The 24,031-nt window shown below is 36.4% G+C and overlaps 2 protein-coding genes and 1 long non-coding RNA gene across 3 annotated transcripts; all 3 read right to left on the bottom strand.

The window, feature by feature from the left end:
• Positions 1 to 4,858: 4,858 nt before the first annotated feature.
• On the bottom strand, positions 4,859 to 5,497 carry LOC141907885 (uncharacterized). The gene is made up of 3 exons (XR_012619553.1): positions 5,334 to 5,497; positions 5,169 to 5,237; positions 4,859 to 5,057 (listed from the first exon to the last, which is right to left on the bottom strand). It is a non-coding gene; the product is annotated as an uncharacterized LOC141907885 (long non-coding RNA).
• A 4,305-nt stretch (positions 5,498 to 9,802) lies between these two features.
• LOC141907819 (uncharacterized) lies at positions 9,803 to 14,611 on the bottom strand. Its single transcript, XM_074797561.1, has 8 exons — positions 14,500 to 14,611; positions 13,348 to 13,458; positions 12,611 to 12,925; positions 12,312 to 12,521; positions 11,915 to 12,235; positions 11,525 to 11,550; positions 10,866 to 10,969; positions 9,803 to 10,247 (listed from the first exon to the last, which is right to left on the bottom strand). Exons 1-8 carry the CDS (start codon positions 14,585 to 14,587, stop codon positions 9,803 to 9,805), a joined length of 1,620 nt encoding a protein of 539 aa, XP_074653662.1. The 5' UTR covers positions 14,588 to 14,611.
• Positions 14,612 to 20,602: 5,991 nt separating this feature from the next.
• Positions 20,603 to 23,816, bottom strand: LOC141907818 (uncharacterized). The gene is made up of 3 exons (XM_074797560.1): positions 22,993 to 23,816; positions 22,155 to 22,437; positions 20,603 to 20,702 (listed from the first exon to the last, which is right to left on the bottom strand). The coding sequence occupies exons 1-3, from the start codon at positions 23,687 to 23,689 to the stop codon at positions 20,603 to 20,605; spliced, it is 1,080 nt and encodes a 359-aa protein (XP_074653661.1). The 5' UTR covers positions 23,690 to 23,816.
• Positions 23,817 to 24,031: the final 215 nt, after the last annotated feature.

The following is a 24,031-nucleotide window of genomic DNA, read 5'->3' as shown; positions in this document are numbered from 1 at the left end:
AAGTCACCATTGTCATTGTTATCTTAAAATGCCAACATTGATGACGTAGTGCACATCCACTCACACAGAACCCATGACGCATACTAGGAATCAATGTATATAAACATTATTATAACGGTTTTTACTGCGTCAAAAATTCAAACAACTTACATTCATGTATCACAATATTTTGATGATATTCAAATGTATTTGGATGAAACAAGAACGTGATTTTGCGATGATGTGTACAATCTCGGTAATTCTCATTTCTGACCTCGATAAATAATGAAGTAAGTGAATTTCAAGTAATTATATCTTGGCTATTAAAAAGAAACAAATACGCATGTACGCTTCATTCATATCGAACAACGACCGCGATTGCCGTGATCGCGTCTTTGCGCACGGACAAAACCATCACAAAGGCCTTATATTTCTCATCTGAGGTAGCGGCATCTACCGGAGACCTGAGAACCCATCAAGCAGGAAATGAAAAAAAATGAAATTCTCGACATTTCGTGGAATTTTTGTGCAATTTCGTGAAGTACCACGGTTTGGGCATTTCATCGAATGTAAGACAGCCCTAAAGCATGCCACAATGCAGTTAGAGCCGCCACCTTCGACTAGTTCGCTATCTAGCGGACATTTAGGTCAGTAGTTCAGTCACCCGTGAGGCGACGATCGGCTATATCTCAAAGTGTTCATTGTCACTCCCCAGGTGACCATGCCGGCGAGTTGTTTTTTTAATCGAGTTTGATTATTCGGTGGTTACGAAATGCGGCAGGAATACCAATTACTGAAAAGAAAAATGTTTTCATCAAGGGAATGGTTTAATAACTGTTTCTGGATATATTATGTTTGGTGTTACCGAGGCCTACTATTCTTCTTTTTTTATTAGAGACAAATGACCGAGACACCGTTGGCATAATAACAGGATGACCAGTATCCTGCATCGCTTGTTCCGGCTTGTTCCAAACTCATCGGTGGATAATGATTGATCGTGTTCACTTGTCCTGAATTGAAGTGCGCTAGGTGTGGTTTGAGCATTTGAACTAAATGGGTGTCTGCATACTTGATTCGAACCCGGGTCACCTTCCTTGCCTTGTCTTCGAAAAGTTTGAGGAACTTTATTCATTGTATACTGCATGCCGTTTTCTTTCACAAGATGAAATTGATAAACTGGATGAACTGTGTAGAGATTTTGGTATATGGTTCCCCGCGAATTTTCCAAACGAAACAATAACCCCCAAGCTCCATGCTTTGATATACCATGTTCCAGATTTTATAAGAAAACGGCATGCAGTATACAATGAATAAAGTTCCTCAAACTTTTCGAATAATTGCAAGAGTACCCTTTTCTCATCTGGATATGCGTCTAATACTGAAAGCAGTTTATTTGGATTGTTTATGTTTTTGTTCGTATCTATAAGAAATAACTTATGAATATGGTTCCCTACGAACGAATTTGAGTGATATGCTTGGCGATCGCACCCGATAGCATTCAACTTTTTATTCAGATCGAGTTGCAATGGGCCCATTTGGGTTTGAATTTGTGCATAGATTTCTGAAAGTTTCTTTTTTCGGGGAGCAAGTTGTATATATTAATTGATGGAATATCTATGTCTTTCAGTTTCATCATGTCCGATTCTTGTTCTTTTAGCAATTTTGCAGCGGTGACAGACTTTGTTACACCTGATGCACAATCTACGCACTGAAAATGGGTAATGAAATCAAGAGACGGAGCGTAAATAGAATTGACACGCGACACGTGATACGGATTATCACAGGTGAAACAGAAACAAAACTCGCCAGATGGATTAGGAATGTCCCGAATCACACATATCGGTGCACCACATCGGAATGGAGTTGAACGATGCTTTTTGGCCTTTTTAAGTAAGTCGATCGTTTTCTGATAATCTCTCATTTTTTCTTTCTTTTCCGTCAGTTCATTTTCTAGTAATGAAACTTCCTTAGACGCGCTCTGCCATTTTTCCCGGAATTGCGGATCTCGATTATTCAATGTTTTCTCGTCTAATGCTTGACATCTTTTTTCGAGGATTTCAAAGAAATTGAGACCGAAACCTAATGAAATATGTAACGGGGGGATAACCAGATGACCCATGTCAAATGGCTGAAATAGCATTCTTCCATTTATGCTAAATGACTTTGGTCCGATAACATGAAGATTATCTGTGATATGGTTTGCGTTTTCTATGTAATGCTGAATATCCCGCAGTTGGTATCGTTTAACATGAGGGCTGTGAGGTTCGCCAATTTTTTTCCTTAAGTCCTCGAGTGGAATCAAGCCCCACAGGCAAGGAAAAGATGCCGTGGAGCCTTGGTGCCCCATCAGCTGACACGAATAATGGATGTCGCCATTATAAAAAAACTCTATACGCGCGGTTTATTCCATCGATACAAACGTTTTCATTACTCTGGATATTTTCAAGTTGGTCTCTAAAACGGCCGAAGATCAATCTCAGATTATCAGTTGTATCAACTGCCTCGAAATACCCTATCAATTCCGAAAAATCTGGACTATTTGGACTCGGTCCATTGATAATTGAAAATACCATCTTTGTACTGCCTCCGCCCTTATCAACACCTACTTTTAACCAAATCTCATTATGAAAATGTTTGGAATGAATAAGCGAATAGTTTGAATTTAGTTTCTGCACGCTGTTTTCGACATATCCAATTACGTCGTTTACAATTACAAATGGCACTGATTTCTTTTCACGAGTCCTTGAGTTCATCTCCATCTCCTCAGTTCCCTTGACAATGAATGGGAGATAATTTGCAGTTCTTTTCGGATCTCATTAGCTGATGGGAATATGGGAATTAGTGGGAAAGTTAGTTGTGAGGCGTTTCAAATCTAGGAAGTTGCTTCATAGAAAGCCGTAGAGCTAGTTTGATTTCGGTTGCTTCATCACTAGTCAGTGTTCGGAATAAATTGTAATTTGCGTATTCTAAGGCTTTGGATAGCAACTGTGGGTAACGACTTATCATATGCCCTAATGTAAATGCAGTTTCATCATCTTCCCGCGGGCAAGATGATAATATTTCACATACAGTTTTAATTTTAGAAGCTCTTTCATCAAGTGTCCTTGTTTTAGCTTTGCTGGATTGAATTGTTGGGGTTTCTAATTTACAGTAGGAAGCGGCTGACATTGGATGATTGAGTTTACTGCCTTTAAAAATCCCAGTTTTTTCATCACTCGTTTTAACTTCAATGATCTTATTATTTGACCTAGAAGCTTGAGAACTTTGACATTGCATTCAATTAACTGACGAGAAAGCTCATTGTTTTCATTTTTCAGCTGATTTAAATTCGTTAAAAGTTCTGTAATTTCCTGCGCGTGACTTATTTGCCTAATGTCTGCTTCTGCACAATGCGATCTTAATGTGTCTATCTCCTTTTCCAATTGATTGATTTCTGTATCTTTTTCTGTGATTATTTTTTTTTTAGAACTGCTGACTGTGTATCTGATGCGGAATTAACAGGTAGCAACGGATCCAATGGTGCAGCAAGGTCTTCTACGTCTTCTTTGTCAAAATTTTCGACCAGCTCCGCGTTTTCGCACGTAGGAAGATTTCTTCTGCATTTTCCTAGACAAAGCAATCATTCGATAAACATTCAGGTGGTACACTGTAGATAAACAAATATTTATTACTAAAACAAAGATTGTATTTAACAGGAGACTAATGCCTTCCAATCAGTCTTGAATTGAACCAGGAATAGGTGATGATCCAAGTGTAATTTTATACAGATAATGTATTTAAATTGGAATTCCAGATTTGAGTTTGAGAAAATTTATTCTATTAATAAAATGACTATATCTATAATATAATATATAATGTAATCATTTAAATATAGAAATTTTCATTTTTGGCTGAATTTATTGTGGGATTTCGTTCATTATTCATCATACACAGATATTGTGTAACTTCTCGTCTCATCAAGTATCTAAATTATATTAATTGGTCACTTAGAATTTGTGTATTATGTTTCAAAGCTACAGATTATGTGCAGTAGAAAGAATATCAACTTACCATTCATGTTTATTACTTACCTAATTAAATGGACCGTTCAATGATGAATGGGGTTGTTTTCTCCAAATGGCCGTTTTTTGTACACTACTCAACAGCTGATGTTCAAACGGTCTCTAATGGAACATTACATGCAGAAATTGGAATAAACGTCCTTGCTCTGGCATTTCATACTATAGCCAACCTATTACATCCTGATCATTTGATTCAGATATCTATGATCCACCTTTATAACAAGAACCATTTATCTAGATTATGACATTGCTTGGATTTTACTGTAGGCCTAAATCTTTTACTGGTCAATCAAAAAGATCTGGATAATGGGTTTGACTATATGTATGTAATCCATGCATAGCAATTTTTGAAGAGCAAAGTTCAAAAGAAAACAGAAACCACCACAATCTAACTTTTAAAGAAAACATAGTTTTATTGTATTGAACCAGAATAAATTAACATAATATCTTGGGGTAAGGCTGTACAAATGATAAATTAAGTAAACTACATAACATAGATCCTAGGATTTTTAATTCTTAGGGATACAAACACCATAATTGGGCAGGTACATTTTATGCTAGAGTTACAGAATTTATTGTAATATCAACAATTTAAAATTTCAAACTAGGTATATATATATATATATATATATATATATATATATATATATATATATATATATATATATATATATATATATATATATATATATATATATATATATATATATATATATATATATATATACCTAGTTTGAAATTTTTCACATACAATAAGTTGCGTGTGAAAAAGATTGATATTATCTAGTTGGTAACACAATGTTTTTATTGCCCAAATCAATTATATTACCAAGTGACGAGATACACATCTAAGCATTCAATCGAACCAAACCCCAAGCAGCTTCAACTTTTTTAACAGTAGAATTTGAACACAACTTGTGAATTATTATACTTACTTGATGCTATCATCTTTTCAATTTTTGATTTCATCTTTTTATTCACCCTTTTCGTTCCGAAATGGCTTTTCCTTTTAGAATTCTAAAAGGGAAACATTAAATACTGCTGATTAAATTCTTCTCTGCCGTTAAAATACATTTATCCGTCAGACACGCTTTTTGAGGGAGATAAAACAGGACTGATTTTTCATACCTTACTGCTGCGAGGGCTCGGTGTCACACTTAGGCCTAGTTGACACTCCGATGATGGCGTGAGAACATCCTATGAAAAATAAGTGAATAATTCATTGAATAGCAGTGGTATTTCTCCTAGAGACCAACTAATTCAGGGAGATAAAATAGGACTTATTTTTCATACCTTACTGCTGCGAGGGCTTTGCATCGGCCTTGAACATGACTCGAGAACATCCTATAAAAATAAATCATACAATATAGGCCTATATCAGTTTCACATGCATGCACGGATTAGTTTCCGGAATAAAATCCAATCAAAATCAGCAAGAACCTGACTTGGCATACCTGTTGGCCATCATCTGGAGTCACTGGGGCATCCATTTCCCTCGGCAACAGATGAACCAATACCTAGGCTATATAAAAATAATAGTTAACTTTAATTTTGGGAGAAGGCCTTCTTTATTATTTTTAGATTATCGGCAAATATATCTTCATGTCTCAATTCGAGCAACGACTAGGTGCATGTTGTTGATGAATTGAATTAATCAGCTTGCTTGGCTTTTCACTTGCTCTGTTATAGGCCTAAGAGAGTTATAGAATCGATGTGTTACTTTACTTGATACATGAATGGATTAAGCCAGCCTACGAATGTCAAGGATTAAAGAACTCAATAATAGGCCTATCTCTGAAAGGACACGCGCATCGCCGCAATTTGACTCATACACATCACTGAGTTAACATAAACATAGCAAGTTGTATATTGCTAGAAAGAAGAGATTATGCCCTACAGACCTATGTTTTCAAATAATCAGAAAACCCAGTATATAAGTAAAACTAGAAAGAAACTTTAAAAGAGGACGTTCGTTTGTGAAACGCATATAGACCTAGACACCTCCCACATTGATTGGAAAATTTGAATACCGGCTAAGTGTCATCCTACTGCGTAATTCAAAAATTATTCTCTGGGATTCAAAAATCGAGAAATCAACCATAAATACTGCAATAAGTTTTACATTTATTCAAAAAATTGAGTAGGAAGCCGGTGAAGGTTTTAACGTTGAGACTGAATACAAGCGGATTTAGGGGTTGGACTAGTCCTACCCTTCAGAATTTGAATTTGCCCGCCAAAAAGTATTTGAATAAATTTTCTAAGCAAAAATAAATCCAAATGGCATAAAATACCCCTTTTGGTCCTATATATTCGGAGGGCCAAAGGAACCCCACCTATGTTTGCCTTGTACTTAGATAACCATAAAATAAAAGTAGTCAGGAAAACTTGAGTAAAATATTTATTAAACACATTTTATAACAGGATATGATCTGTAGTCAAATGTGTGTCTGCCAGATGATGTTTCTTCTAGGCTGTTTATATCCTAAAAATAAAAAAAAAAACAAAAACAACGACAATAGATATTTCAATACATGTCCCCTGGACAAGAATTATTTCAGAGAGAGTCTATAAAACGTGAATACTTGATTGTACAATCTAATGGCATAGCAGTTGGCTCCAGTTGAAAAATCATTGGACAAAAGAAAAAATCAAAAAAGTTTTGGCGCCAAAAAATCTAATTTGTTGCCAGGTTTGTTTACACATGTGCGCGATGCACGTGGTTATATTATTGTTTACATCTGACGTCATCGGCAGATCGCAAGCCCCGCCCCACGTGTCCATCAAATGGCTTATAGGCAAAATATTAAAAGAACCCTACTAAAAAAACTATGCAGTGTAACAATCCGGGATTTTCGGTACAGAATCCGACGCCAAATACCTTTCTCTTAAAGGTTTATTGGTGTATATCGGATAAATAATAATTATGATATTCACATAAAATTTGAAGTGGATTGCTTCTGATTCATTCATGGCGGCTGTATTTAGTCACGTAGGTCAAACTGACAGCATGTGTGTGCGTGTCGAGCGGACCATTGCGTAATTTTCAATGCTGCGAACGTCTCTAAATTCTCACAGGGCCTCTGTGCGCTCACAAGGAATTAAGTTAGGTCACCATAGGGCCTATATGTTGACACTCACCTTCAAAGAGACTTCGTACGGTCCTCTAAAGTTAACATCCACGATACAACGATTTTAAAAATGGCACTTCTGTCGATCACTACGTCATAAGCAACACGTGATGTGTGATGTCACATAAACGGCGTGAAGAGCATTTTTTCAAGAGGGCACAGCAAAAACTAACCAACTATTCTTAACCAAATTCAATCCCAACTTGAAGACACCATTTCTGATGCGGAATTTGAGGAAATCTCTAACTAACTGGCTTTAAAACGACCTTAAACGTCTGTCAACCAAATCGGAAGTGCGTCATCAACCGGCAAACCGATCACATAAGGACGTTCGTCTAACGAACGTCCTAAAAACCGGTCGGCATTTGCTACAATATGACCCTAAATTGATGAGTCATGATTCAACCCTGAGATAAAAAAACAAATATCTTGGTCAGTAATCGGTTGAATTCTGTAAAGTTGCAATGAAATGAAAGCTTAGGCTCTGATGATTCCAATGATTGTATTTATATACTGGCTTTTTCGATGTATTTGTAGCTTTAAGCCTAAATGTGACTTTAAAAGTACTAAAATTCTACCAACGCGACAATTGATTGATGTCTGTCTGCAGAGTTTCCAGATTTAACTTCAAATAGCCTTTTGATATTTCATATATATTGTTAGCTAAGTTAGCTATTTGTTGTCTCGGAGACACTCTGGTACTATTATGCTGCAAGTAGTTGACACCGTGTCATTTTTCTCCTGTATTATGTGTCTTGGTAATGCAGATTTAAAAAACAAATTTGTTTGTCATGCGAATGATCAAGATTTATACTTGAATAGTATAATAGATGATTAACAGTCATTTGATAATGAACGATGTCCCTATGATGAACTTAATGAACTTGGTAGCAAATTTAAGATTAATCCATCAAATTTGACAGTCCTACAAATCAATATTCATAGTCTTACGTGTAAATTACAAGAACTGAAATTAATAATCGATAATCTAGTGAAGCAAATAATAGTTCTAGATATCATCATGATCTGTGAAACCTTCATAAATGACAAAAATGCTTTATTATGCCTTTATATCATTATCAATACCAGTACATCCATCGTAGTTTGAAAAGTTCATTTTCATTTAGAAAATACCCTAGTGAAGTTCATTACTTGTTCCTCATTCCGGTACTTAATGAGAATTCATCTCCCAATAAGGAACAAGGAACAAGTTACTTGTTACTTGTTCCTTATTGGGAGATGAATTCTCAATAATTAACGTAATAAGGAATAAGGAACAAGTAATGAACTTCACTGGGGTTTGGAAAATTACGTTTTCGACGACAAAAAATGTTGTTCCCAAAAGAAGCGGTGAAGTTTCGGAAAACACGTTTTTCTGTTCGGCGTTTTGTTTTCTGACTCCAACAGACACGGCAAAACAAAACACATCGCAAAAGTTTTTCACCAAGAAAAAACGTCTAATTCGTCTGTGGGCTGGCCGCACCATACTAAGATCATCGCTCTTTAAACTGTGGGTCTCTAGTACTAAAAATCAATCCATTATTCACCAAAAAGAGTTATTGTAATATGTTAACTTACAAAACATCGCTGAAAATATCTTTAATTCTGAAATAATACAAACAAAGCTGCAGAATATAGTTATAGAATATTCTTTTATTTAGTCTTTCGCTCGGAGCGTGAAGTAAAAATACCGATCTCTTTACAAATATCGCCTATATTTAAAACGTCGGACCTAAACTAAATCCTTAGTTAATCATATATTTCTAAAATGTATTTCTATTCGTTAGGTCATTGTGCTGCTCCTGTGAACATCATATAATTGTAGTCCGAACATTCTAAAAGGTGTTACGTGTTTGCTACAAGTTGAGAATCAATAATTCAATAATTTATCAGCTTCATCTTCGTCGTTGTGTCGATTGTGATGTTCACGGTGTTGTTCCCTCACTAGAGGTTATATTCCTATGACAAATCTATTTACAAACTGTCCTAAAATTACGAATCCTATCTGATCTCTTCAAAACAATCCTTATCTCATAACTCCCTTTTCTCTAAAAATCCCACGATTACTTACAAAAAAGAATCTAGTTATTTGCTATAAATGACTTAAGCTTGTACAAAAAAATCTAATTAACCTACATATTACTATTTGTCTTCGCGCTTACTCATTAAAGTAAAACAATTTTAGAGGTTTAAGACCTATTAAGTTAAGAATCCTGATCAATTCAAAATAATCCTTATACATAGTTTAGTGCCGATTGCGATGTTATGGGCGTTTTCCCAGCACTAGGTTTATATACCTAATACAATTAAACCTATTTACAAACCATCCTAAAGTTGAGAATCCTATCTTATCTATTCCTAATTAACTCAATAATCATTACGAGATTTCGCCCGAAAGCTCGTAATACTTACAAAAAACAAACTTACTCATTAAACTAACAATTTAAAAGGTTAAATCTGTGCAGATTAACATTTTCTATTTACGGTTTGAATACAATTCTTCCATATCTATTAAGGATTTGTGTCTTTGCCCTTCGCGGCTTTCATATCCATATATGGAGTTGTATATTGCACAGAAGCATACGAATAAAGTTAATTATCATCTTCCACAGGTTCATCGGTATCTTCCACCAACTAAGGATACGTCGTCTTCTTCAAAGCTTCAGGATTCATGTATTGATCTGTGTCTGTATCTCCACGGGCGCTAGGAGTTGTCACGTCTATCGGGCCTTCAGTGCTCATGTATGTGTCCTCTTCTATCCCAGGTCCCATATCCATATAAGGAGTTGTATCTTTGCCCTTACCGGCTTCCATAGCCATGTGAGGAGTTGTATCGTTCTCCTTCTCGGCTCTCATGGCTTTATGACTTTGTTGTAATCCAGTATTTCTCAAAAGTTTTCTTTTTGAAACATTCTCGGGATTTCTGTCGTCCGGGTCTTCGTAGATGTTCAACTCGTCATTTGTTGTTTCAAGCTGTTGCTGTGCTGTTGAAGTGTCCACATGACCTTCACCGGTTTCAAGCTGTTGCGGTTGTGTTGAAGTATCCACATGACCTTCACCGGACGAACGTCGTCTGCATCTGAAATGTGTAATTTATGCAGAATTTTTTACAGTTAATTTCAACGTATTTCGAAAAGGTTGTGAACTGCAAAATAACAGAAATCTAGTACCGATTTTGCACTATTCCACAATTGGTGCTAAACGTACAACCAAAAATTTTAAGGACAAATGGTATTACGTTGAGTGCTCTCTTTTAAGCTCTGATTTTCATTAAAGTCTTGACACAGACACATAAGACTCTCTTCGCAAAACTGGTTGTGCACAGTAGGTTCGAGTCCCGATCTCGCGATCCCGGCATTTATTTTTAAAAGTAAACATCGTTAACTGTTTAAATTAACCCACCGGTCGGTTTGATTTTTATCATCATCCAGACTTACTGGCAGCAAACTCACTGATCTGGCACTCTGTATTATAACATGTTTAATTTTTTCATCTTCAACTTACAACGAATTCGATGTTGTTTTTAATATATATCGATGGCGATAGAAGGAGATTGACTTAGATCTAGCTGAAGTTTAGTCAAAACTTCGAAACCGTCAAAGTATAACAACTGTGGGTTTTTCCTATTAACACGGGGGGGGGGGGGGTATGTCGAGTTCATACCGGGAGGTGGGGGTAGGTTATGTCGAGTTCGTACCTGCGAATAGTGAATACTGCGATGAGAACGATCAAAATGAATCCAGTCGCTCCATTCGTGATGTAGAGTACTGTAATGGTCCAGTGATTGGGGTCTGATGTAGTCTGAAAGATATAATAATGATGAAATGATTAATACCTAACTGCGTTTAAAATCGCTACGGGTTCAGGCGTGGATCGAGGGTCCTATCTCGAGGGAGCTCCATGCCTCACGAGCGCGATAGCTATTGAGGGGGTGTGGGGACCTTCCCCGCCAAATGGTAACGATTAAAGATTTGGGCCATTCTGGTCGATTTTGGAGGCTTGAAAGCTTAAAAGCACTGGACATTGTTGTAAAATTCTAACCAAAGACTGAGAAGAAAGGGACTTGTTTTCAAGTGATAAAATGATGAAGTTTAATATTTCACGGATATCTCCCCAAAGTAAGATGCTATACTTAACTTGTAATACATGTTATGCAAAATAAAAACACATGAATTGAAATTAAATTTCAAATTGCTTTTATGGTAAATATAGCATTGTCATTGACAAGAAAGTCTGTATACAATGCGCAGTATATAATATAAACTTGAAATGCATGTAATGCAAATTAAAAACAAACAACTAAATAAATTGACATCCAACTCGACTATCTATACAATAAAACAACTAGATATTCACCTTTGGTGGATCAGTATTTGCTTTGTCTGAAAGGAAAAATGAAAAAGAAATTCAGGCTTCGATCTCTGAACCTCACGTCTAACAGTTGACAATTTTATCATTATGCGTTGTTGATAACTATTAGTTCGGTTATAGGGACCTGAACAGAGCCGTAAAGACTGTGCAATCACTAGGACGTTCAGGCCCCTTGAAAAAATGTTTATTATGACATGTGGTGATTGAAATAGAAACAGTCATATCAAAGCAGTCTTTGTTTTATACCTGATGATGAAAAATGATGCTAATTTTGTGTTTTACGCTTTTATGGTTGTTCAACTACCGCAACTTTTAACTGTTAGTAGATAGGTACTAGTTCCCCCTAGCGGCCAGTATTCTAACTCTTACTCCTACCTGTTTCGCTATTTTCCACGACAGTGCTGCCATCTTTACCGATTTTAAAGGTAAACTCTCTTTCCATGCTGCGGGTTGTTGCGCCATGTTTCCACGTGAATTTCAAAATAACTGCCACTTTTCCCGCCATATTCGTCGGAAACGTCAAATTTAAACTCATTTGATCGTTAAAAGCTTCGCTCGTGACATTTCCGTCGCTGATGAATCGATTGTTAGCTTTACAACGATGGGCAACAGTGAACACGATTCCAGGTTGTTGCGCGGTCCATTTCACCACCTGACCTTCAACTCGCCAGTTCTTGAAATATCGACCAGTATCATCTGAAAACATAAACAAATCAGCACTCCTAGCGGCCAATCGAGAACTATATATTCAGAATAATAATCATGTACAAACCTTTGTTTTCGATGTCTATATTAAAGTCATCAGTGCATTTATACGTGCAGGTTTTATCGGGGATCTGAATAGACCACGTGTTTCCGGTTAATCTAGTAGCATGTATTGCGTCATCGTTACCACATTTACACGTGACAGTTGTTTTCACATCGTAATTGTATATCATATGAACTGTCGTGTCGTTTACTCGACTCCAGCTCCGAGCCGCACCTAGAAAAATTATACACTTAAACATGCTTGATTGTGTTAATGACGTCATAGGGGGATCTATAAACTGCTCTCCCGCTTTTTACACTTACCAGTAGGGTTAGCCGGTGTAGTTTTAGGTTTGGGAATAACTGTTACTTGTAAAACATTTGCTGACGTATTCGCGATATTTCCGTTAATGGAGAAACATCTGAACTGTGATTTATTGAGTGTCATATCGCCACGGATTGTTAATCGTTTCTCGGATGAATAATGTTTCCACAAATCATTTTTTTCTAATAGATATTCCCAGTATATTCTCCCTTTATCGTATTTACACTCGTAAGTTTTTGATTCTCCTTCATTCAATTTCACCTCATTATTCATTAAATCATTCCCCGCTGCATCAACTATCATTGGAAAACCGTCTGTAAATAAACATATTCTGCTTCTATTAATCATTCAGTTACTGGTTTTATATTTCAACTTAAGTAATGATGATAAAAATCTTTAAATTTGTATGAAAAAATGGCTCATAGTAAAACTGCATCATGGTTACAAAAATCACGTTAGTTCCAATCAATTTTCCGAAGAGTTCCACAAAAACGAGGAGACAATAAATCGGATGCAACGTCCGCCTTATGTTATAATAACGATAGGGAATTTTAACCTAATTTTAACTGAATATTAATTGAGTAAGTCTCCCGGGTTTAAGTTAATACCACCCCCAGGGGTATAAACAGAGCGGTAATTCACCACACAAAGAAATTTAGTATCCACGCTATGTTTGGGCCCCAAACATTAAATGATCGGGCAGATTGTGTTTAAACTCATCTCTCTGTCTCTCTACCTTCGCTCCGTCTAGTAATGTGTATCTCTTCTTCGATGATCTCCGGGATAACGAGGGCATTGTGGAGCCGTGACGTCAGATATCTGGACTTCATTCGCGGTGGTTTCACAACTAAATATAAAAAACAGTTTTTCAGAAAAAGTCCATAAAAATCGATTATTAGAAAACGCGACGCTCTCCTTAGAATTTGAAACTAATGATCTCTGATTTCTAGTCGATTGAGATTGGAAAATTAAACAACATTATTCTAAATTGTGGACGCCTTAGAATTACTAGATCATCAGAAACCATCGGAATCTATCCTATTTGAGGAAGGGTATTAGACCCTCTAGAAGTATGAGAACCCGTTATTTTTTGAAAATTCTTTTTTTTTAAAATTAAGTTAGCACGATCTGAAATTAAGAAAGTTAGCACGTAAGGAGTTAAAAACACTCGTTTATGAAAAGACGTCTGTAAGACAAGCTGGCCTCTACTGTGAGAGAATAATGTTTACAGCTTAATATCGGTTTGACAATATCAGCTGATGTTATTCATATCTGATACGTGAGACTCGTGGAACTTCCTTTTCACATTTATTGGTTTAGTCGCATACCAGGGACGGTGTCGTCCATTAAAATGACGTGTTTTTTGGAGAGGTTAAGATATTTTTTCATGTTTTTCTCTACGTTCGGTTGGTTTATATTTTACAGAAAGCCGTATTAACATCGTGATTTAGGGTCCCGCTAAAGTACAGAACGAAATACGAAGCAAAATGTAACGAAATGGTGATATTTCAAACACGACCGCACTTCAGTCCAAAGCTCGTTATAACACCAGCTACGGGACTGCGGCGGAAGGAATGTGGCGGTTTTAACGAAACGTCGAGCGTGAGAATTTACGGTGTTGCACTCCGAAAAGACAAACCCGAACAATAACATCCCAAAATCCACACCAAAAAAGAGTTGAACGTTTTATCAAGATAGCAAATTAGAAAAGGCAAGATTTTAGTGACCTGTGATACTGAACTCCCCTAATCGCTTAAAGATAATATTAGCCTTTGGGAGGGTACATCGGTTACCTGACAGGGGTGGGAAAAAGGGGACCCCTCAACGGATCGCAAATCCGATAGAAACATAATTACTAAGACGAGTAATGACAGCCGCAGTTACTTACTTATAGCTCCAGATGTTTCTGTAATGTATAAATTCCCCAGTAGAAATAAAACCGCGCAGGTTATTAAGAACAAACTTGTCCTCGTCATCGTGATATCGAAAGGATTGGTTCTGGTTCACATCTAAAATAATCAATCGCTCTGATTGAGGAAGTTTTATACATATATAGATACATATATATACACCCACACACACACATATATATATATATATATATATATATATATATATATATATATATATATATATATATATATATATATATATATATATATATATATATATATAACTAATGTATATCACTAATATTGTAACAATTCAACTTCAAATAGTCAGATATTTTATATCACACGATTTTTGCGATTTTCCTTTTTGATATGTTAAGTGTAAAGTGCGCCATCATTTAAGGAAAGCTTTAACGGAAACAAATCTTCCGCAGAAAGGAATTAATTACTCATTATATATTGTTAGCTAAGTTTAGCTATTGTTGTCTCGGAGACACTCTGGTGCTATTATGCTGCAAGTAGTTGACACCGTGTCATTTTTCTCCTGTATTATGTGTCTCGGTAATGCAGATTTAAAAAACAAATTTGTTGGTCATGCGAATGATCAAGATTTATACTTAAAAAGTATAATAGATGATTAACAGTCATTTGATAATGAACGATGTCCCTATGTTGAACTTAATAAACTTGGTAGCAAGTTTAAGATTAATCCATCAAACTTGACTGTCCTACAAGTCAATATTCATAGTCTTACGTGTAAATTACAAGAACTGAAATTAATAATCGATAATTTAGCGAAGCAAATAATAGTTCTAGATATCATCATGATCTGTGAAACCTTCATAAATGACAAAAATGCTTTATTATGCCTTTATTTCATTATCAACCCCAGTACATCCATCGTAGTTTGAAAAGTTCATTTTCATTTAGAAAATACCCCCAGTGAAGTTCATTACTTGTTCCTTATTCCGTTACTTAATGAGAATTCATCTCCCAATAAGGAACAAGGAACAAGTAACTTGTTGTTCCTTATTGGGAGATGAATTCTCAATAATTAACGGAATAAGGAATAAGGAACAAGTAATGAACTTCACTGGGTATTGGAAAATTACGTTTTCGACGACAAAAAATGTTGTTCCCAAAAGAAGCGGTGAAGTTTCGGAAAACACGTTTTTCTGTTCGGCGTTTTGTTTTCTGACTCCAACAGACACGGCAAAACAAAACACATCGCAAAAGTTTTTCACCAAGAAAAAACGTCTAATTCGTCTGTGGGCTGGCCATCGGACTCTGGACACAGTATCATGTCTAACTGGTATTAATCGATCTTCGCTCTTTAAACTGTGGGTCTCTACTAAAAATCAATCCATTATTCACCAAAAGGAATTATTGTAATATGTTAACTAACAAAACGCCGCTCAAAAAATCTTTAATTCCGAAATAATTCAAACAAAGCTGCAGAATATAGTTATAGAATATTCTTTTATTTAGTCTTTCACTCGGAGCGTGAAGTAAAAATACCGATCTCTTTACAAATATCGCCTATATTTAAAACGTCGGACCTTAACTAAATCCTTGGTTATTTATATATTTCTAAAATGTATTTCTATCGGTAAGGTCATTGTGCTAATAATTTATCAGCTTCATCTTCGTCGTTGTGTCGATTGTGATGTTCACGGTGTTGTTCCAGCACTAGAGGTTATATTCCTATTACAAATCTATTCACAAACTGTCCTAAAATTACGAATCGTATCTGATCTCTTCAAAACAATCCTTATCCCATAACTCCCTTTTCTCTAAAAATCTCACGCGTACTTACAAAAAAGAATCTAGATATTTGCTATAAATGACTTAAGCTTGTACAAAAAAATCTAATTAACCTACATATTACTATTTGTCTTCGCGCTTACTCATTAAAGTAAAACAATTTTAGAGGTTTAAGACCTATTAAGTTAAGAATCCTGATCAATTCAAAATAATCCTTATACATAGTTTAGTGCCGATTGCGATGTTATGGGCGTTTTCCCAGCACTAGGTTTATATACCTAATACAATTAAACCTATTTACAAACCATCCTAAAGTTGAGAATCCCATCTTATCTATTCCTAATTAACTCAATAATCATTACGAGATTTCGCCCGAAAGCTCGTTATATTTACAAAAAACAAAAACAGCAAATAAAATCTATTTGAATAAAAACCCACACATTACTATTTGTCTTCGCACAATTAAATCTAACAATTTAAAAGGTTAAATCTGTGCAGATTAACATTTTCTATTTACGGTTTGAGTACAATTCTTCCATATCTATTAAGGAGTTGTATCTTTGCCCTTCCCGGCTTTCATATCCATATATGGAGTTGTATATTGCACAGAAGCATACGAATAAAGTTAATTATCATCTTCCACAGGTTCATCGGTATCTTCCACCAACTAAGGATACGTCGTCTTCTTCAAAGCTTCAGGATTCATGTATTGATCTGTGTCTGTATCTCCACGGGCGCTAGGAGTTGTCACGTCTATCGGGCCTTCAGTGCTCATGTATGTGTCCTCTTCTATCCCAGGTCCCATATCCATATAAGGAGTTGTATCTTTGCCCTTACCGGCTTCCATAGCCATGTGAGGAGTTGTATCGTTCTCCTTTTCGGCTCTCATGGCTTTATGACTTTGTTGTAATCCAGTATTTCTCAAAAGTTTTCTTTTTGAAACATTCTCGGGAATTCTGTCGTCCGGGTCTTCGTAGATGTTCAACTCGTCATTTGTTGTTTCAAGCTGTTGCTGTGCTGTTGAAGTGTCCACATGACCTTCACCGGTTTCAAGCTGTTGCGGTTGTGTTGAAGTATCCACATGACCTTCACCGGACGAACGTCGTCTGCATCTGAAATGTGTAATTTATGCAGCATTTTTTACAGTTAATTTCAACGTATTTCGAAAAGGTTGTGAACTGCAAAATAACAGAAATCTAGTACCGATTTTGCACTATTCCACAATTGGTGCCAAACGTACAACCAAACATTTTAATGACAAATGGTATTACGTTGAGTGCTCTCTTTTAAGCTCTGATTTTCGTAAAAGTCTTGACACAGACACCTAAGACTCTCATCGCAAAAACTGGTTTTGCACAGTAGGTTCGAGTCCCGATCTCGTGATCCCGGCATTTATTTTTAAAAGTAAACATCGTTAACTGTTTAAATTAACCCACCGGTCGGTTTGATTTTTATCATCATCCAGACTTACTGACTTTTCTCCTTAACTTACAACGAATTCGATGTTGTATTTAAATATATATCGATGGCGATAGAAGGAGATCGACTAAGATCTAGCTGAAGTTTAGTCAACACTTCGAAACCGTCAAAGTATAACAACTGTGGGTTTTTCCTATCAACACGGGGGGGGGGGGGGTATGTCGAGTTCATACCGGGAGGTGGGGGTGGGGGAGGGTATGTCGAGTTCATACCTGCGAATAGTAATAACAGCGATAGCAACGATCAAAAAGTATCCAGCCGCTCCACCGACGATGTATGAGAATATGAGGCCGATAACAATCCAGTGATTGGGGTCCGATGTCGTCTGAAAGATATAACAATGATTAAATTACTATCACGAACGATCATTTAATCGCATATTTGTTACTGCGATCATCAACAATATTCAACCCGTAATGATTTAAAACGTGGTATCCTATATGAAAATAGCTTATGTACTGTGTTTAAATCACGACAGGTTTAGACGTGGATCAAGAGTGTTCCAAATCGCATAAGGGCACTCAATATTACGGGCTGCGTTATCCTTCACCGAGTGTCTGATGTTAGACCAAGATCGTAGAGCGACGGGGATTTTTGTGGAGGCAACCACTGCCAGAGAACTGTATCCATGCCTCACGAATGCGGTAGCCATTGACAGGGGATTTGGGGACCTCCTTCGGAAAACGGTAGGAATTGAAGACAATTTTAGGCCATTCTGGTCGGTATTGGAGGCTTGAAAGCTTAAAAGTGATAGGATAATGAAGTTTGATATTTCACGGATATCTCCCAAAGTAAGATTTTATACTAAACTTGTAATACATGTAATGCAAAATAAAAACAAATGAATTGAAATTAAATTTCAAATTGCTTTTATGGTAAATATCGCATTGTCATTGACAATGAAGTCTGTATACAATGCGCAGTATACAATATAAACTTGAAATGCATGTTATGCAAAATAAAGACAAACAACTGAATAAATTGACATCCAGCTCGACTATCTATACAATAAAATAACTAGATACTCACCTTTGGTGGATCAGTATTTGCTTTGTCTGAAAGGAAAAATGAAAAATAAATTCAGGCTTCGAAACCTCACGTCTAACAGTTGACAATTCTACCACTATTAGTTCGATTATAGGGACCTGAACAGAGCCGTAAAGGCTGTGACATCACTAGGACGTTCGGGCCAGTTGAAAAAAAGTTTATTATGACATGTGGTGATTGAAATAGAAATAGTCATATTAAAACAGTCCTTGTTTTATATCTGATGATGAAAAATGATGCTAAAATTTGTGTTTTACGCTTTTATGGTAGTTCAACAACCGCAACTTTTAACTGTTAGTAGATAGGTACTAGTTCCCCCTAGCGGCCAGTATTTTAACTCTTACTCCTACCTGTTTCGCTATTTTCCACGACAGTGCTGCCATCTTTACCGATTTTAAAGGTAAATTCTCTTTCCATGCTGCGGGTTGTTGCACCATGTTTCCACGTGAATTTCACAATAACTGCCACTTTTCCGGTCAAATTTGTCGGAAACGTCAAATTTAAACTCATTTGATCGTTAACAGCTTCGCTCGCGACATTTCCGTCGCTGAGGAATCGATTGTTAGCTTTAAAACGATGGGCAACAGTGAACACGATTCCAGGTTGTTGCGCGGTCCATTTCACCACTCGACCTTCAACTCGCCAGTTCTTGAAATATCGACCAGTATCATCTGAAAACATAAACAAATCAGCACTCCTAGCGGCCATTCGAGAACTATATATTCAGAATAATTATCATGTACAAACCTTTGTTTTCGATGTCTATATTAAAGTTATCAGTGCATTTATACGTGCAGGTTTTATTATCGGGGATCTGAATAGACCACGTGTTTCCGGTTAGTCTAGTAGCATGTATTGCGTCATCGTTACCACATTTACACGTGACAGTTGTTTTTACATTGTAATTGTATATCATATGAACAGTCGTGTCGTTTACTCGCCTCCAGCTCCGAGCCGCACCTAGAAAAATTATACACTTAAACATGCTTGATTGTGTTAATGACGTCATAGGGGGATCTATAAACTGCTCTCCCGCCTTTTACACTTACCAGTAGGGTCACCCGGTGTAGTTTTAGGCTTGGGAATAACTGTTACTTTTAAACCATTTGCTGACGTTTTCACGGACTTTCCGATACTGGAGAAACATCTGATTTGTGATTTATTGAGTGTCATATCGCCACGGATTGTTAATTGTTTCTCGGATGAATAAAGTTTCCACTCATCATCATTTTCTAATAGATATTCCCAGTTTATTCTCCCTTTATCGTGTTTACACGTGTAAGTTTTTGATTCTCCTTCATTCAATTTCACCTCATAATTCATTAAATCATTCCCCGATGCATCAGCGATCACTGGGAGACCGTCTGTAAATAAACATATTCAGATTATGTCAATCATTCAGTTACTGGTTTTATATTTCAACTTAAGTAATGATGATAAAAATCTTTAAATTTGTATGAAAAAATTGTTCATAGTAAAAGCTGTATCATGGTTATAAAGATCAGACTGTGTTTAAATTTGTTCAGATCAATTTTCCAAAGAGTTCCACAAAAACGTGGAGACAATAAATTGGATGCAACGTCCGCCTTATGTTTAAATAACGATAGGGAATTTTAACCTAATTTTAACTGAATATTAATTGAGTAAGTCTCCCGGGTTTAAGTTAATACCACCCCCAGGGGTATAAACAGAGCGGTAATTCACCACACAAAGAATCTTAGTATCCACGCTATATTTGGGCCCCAAACATTAAATTATCGAGCAGGTCGTCTTTAAACTCATCTCTCTGTCTCTCTACCTTCGCTCCGTCTAGTAATGTGTATCTCTTCTTCGATGATCTCCGGGATAACGAGGGCATTGTGGAGCCGTGACGTCAGATATCTGGACTTCATTCGCGGTGGTTTCACAACTAAATATAAAAAACAGTTTTCCAGAAAAAGTCCATAAAAAATCGATTATTAGAAAACGCGACGCTCTTCTTAGAATTTGAAACTAATGTTATCCTATTTGAGTTTAGGGAAGGGTATTAGACCCTCTAGAAGTATGAAAACCCGTTATTTTTGAAAATTCTTTTTTAAAAAATTAAGTTAGCACGATCTGAAATTAAGAAAGTTAGCACGTAAAGAGTTAAAAACACTCGTTTATGAAAAGACGTCTGTAAGACAAGCTGGCCTCTGCTGTGAGAGAATAATGTTTACATTTCATCATCCAAGCATTGTAAGACTCGTTAATGAAAAGACGACTATTAGAACAGCCGGTCGCTGAACTCGAATCGTCTCTAGAAATATGTTTTAGAATTTGTAGTAAATCTGTGATTGACGGAATGGAATATAAGAGAATCCTTTAATAAATCAGTAAATGTTACGCAACGCATGTTTCTAGGATTTCGGGTCTTTTAGGGAGTTCAAACGCCAGTCTTTCGCTAACTAAACATGTCCCGTGCTCGGTGGAGGCCACATGTAGTGAAACTATAGCAAAAGATAAGCAGTATTGGTCAGGAGAGAAGAATCCATTGCCTAAACTACAACGACTTTTGCACTTTATAATGTTATAAGTCATTGGAGGAGATATGGCGATATCTTTTCAGAGTTTATCACGGGCCCCCTATTTGTTTTGTTACGGATGAAACTCCAGGGCCGAAATACCCAATTCTTTTTCGGATCCAAGCTCCAGGGTCGAACTAAAACCCATAAAACTAACGACGACTCCAGACGTATAATATTACAAAGCACGTACATTTATTAAAGTACTGTGGCTGGGACTCTCTGTGGTCAGTCAACAGATATTTATATAGGTACAGTTTATAGGGGTAAGTCAAGTATAAAGTACACTGAATCATTCACACTTATAACAGACTGAAGTCAGTATACCGTATAAACACTATACATACCATAACTATTCAATAACTGGGTAACACAACTGGGTAACACCCTCACCCTTAAAAGATTCAGAGATGTATTTCTAGAAAAAATACATGTACATACATTCTACAAAATTCGACAAAAATACAAACAAACACATATTTAATCTTCAGATCACAACAATTCGGAATATTTCAACAATACATTACACATTAATTATTACATGATATTATGAGCGCGAAAGGGCATCTGAAACCACATTACAGCGTCCTTTAATGTGTCTTATGTCTAAGTCATACGACTGCAATATCACACTCCAAGCCATGAGACGCTTATTCTTGTTCTGCATCTTGTACAAGAAAGTTAATGGATTGTGATCTGTAAATATAACTACTGGAAAGATTTTCATTCTTGTATAAACATCAAAATGTTCCAAAGCTAAGATTATAGACAGACATTCTTTCTCAATTGTCGAGTAATTTTTCTGCGCAGCTACAAACTTCTTTGAAAAGAAACACAAAGGATGTTCCAAACCGTCATCATCATCTTGAGCTAAAACTGCGCCAGCACCCGAATCACTGGCGTCAACAGTAAGCTTGAATTGTTTATCGAAATTTGGAGCTGCGAGAATAGGAGTTGACATCAACAAATGTTTTACCGATTGAAAAGATTTCTCACAAGTTTCACTCCAGTCAAATTTTGCATCCTTTTTCAGCAACTCGGTCAAAGGAACAGTGACTTGTGCGAAATTTTTACAAAACTTTCTATAGTATCCCGCCATTCCTAAAAAACGCATGATGTCACGCTTGTTAGAAGGTGGTGAATACTCAATTATAGCTTTGACTTTTGCATCTATGGGGCGTACTTGACCTTGTCCCACTATATGGCCTAGATATTTAACTGTGGCCTTACCAAATTCGCTTTTTTCTAAATTAACAGTTAAATTAGCTTCGGTGAGATTATGAAACAGATCTTTTATTTGTTGTAGATGTTCTTCCCAAGTGTCGGAAAAAACAATGATATCATCCAAATATACTACAACACATACTAGCCCGCGCACTACTTTGTTCATTAACCGCTGAAAGGTGGGGGCAGAATTCTTCATGCCAAAAGGCATTACACGATATTGAAATAATCCGTCAGGGGTCACAAAAGCGCTTATTTCTTTAGCTCTTTCAGAAAGAGGTACCTGCCAGTACCCTTTTGTTAGGTCGAATTTACTGACATATTTGGCTCGGCCAATGCGATCAATAAGATCGTCGACTCGTGGCATTGGGTAACTATCAGACTTAGTCACAGCATTGACTTTTCTAAAGTCAGTTACAAAACGCCACTTACCTCCAGGTTTGGGTACTAGCAAGCAGGGAGAACTCCACTCACTTTCACTAGGCTCAGCTACGGCCATTTTAATCATAGAAATAACCTCCTGTTTCATAATTTCACCTTTTTGTGGGTTCACTCTATAATGATGCTGTTTGATAGGAGTAGCATCCCCAACATCGACATCATGAGATGCCCAAGATGTTAGACCAGGTTGATCTGTAAAAAGATGCTTATTGTCGTTAATAAGTTGCAATAATTGATCTTTTTCTTTTGAACCCAAATGACAAACTTTTTCATCTATATTGTTTATTGCCTTGCTGTTATTGAAACCAGGTGCAATAGGAACTAATTTAGAACTATCGAAATCAGATTCTAGATGCAATGGATCTTCAATATAATTTGAAATACATATTTCATTAGAATTATTTTCAGCAATTGAAATCATACCGACAGACTGTGGACGATCTATGTAACGTTTCAACATATTAACATGGCATAATTGAGTAGCTTTTCTACGGTCAGGCGTTGAAACAATATAATTCACATCGTTCACTTTTTCTTGCACTACATACGGACCATGAAATTTAGCTTTAAACGGATGACCTTTCAATGGAAATAACACCAAAACTTTATCATCTTTTTTGAACTCTCTATTACGAGCTTTTTTGTCATACCAGGTTTTCATACGTCCCTGTGCTTGCTTTAGGTGCATACGAGCACATTCCCATGCAGAATACAACCGTTCTTTGAAATTGGAAATATATGTTAACAAATTAATTTCATCAGTTTTATCAAGCCATCTTTCTTTAATTAGTTTTAATGGACCTCTAACCTGGTGACCAAATACCAACTCAAAAGGGCTAAATCCCTGGGATTCTTGAACTGCTTCTCTCATAGCAAAAAGTAGAAATGGTACTGCCTCATCCCAATCTTTCTCATGTTGTGTACTATATGTTCGAAGCATTGTTTTGAGGGTCTGATGGAAACGTTCAAGAGCTCCCTGAGATTCAGGGTGGTAAGCGCTAGAAATATTTTGTTTAATTCCTAACTGATA

This window comes from Tubulanus polymorphus, chromosome 6 (assembly GCF_964204645.1).
Source record: "Tubulanus polymorphus chromosome 6, tnTubPoly1.2, whole genome shotgun sequence".
NCBI lineage: Eukaryota > Metazoa > Nemertea > Palaeonemertea > Tubulaniformes > Tubulanidae > Tubulanus > Tubulanus polymorphus.
This window is presented reverse-complemented; position numbering and strand designations above follow the sequence as displayed.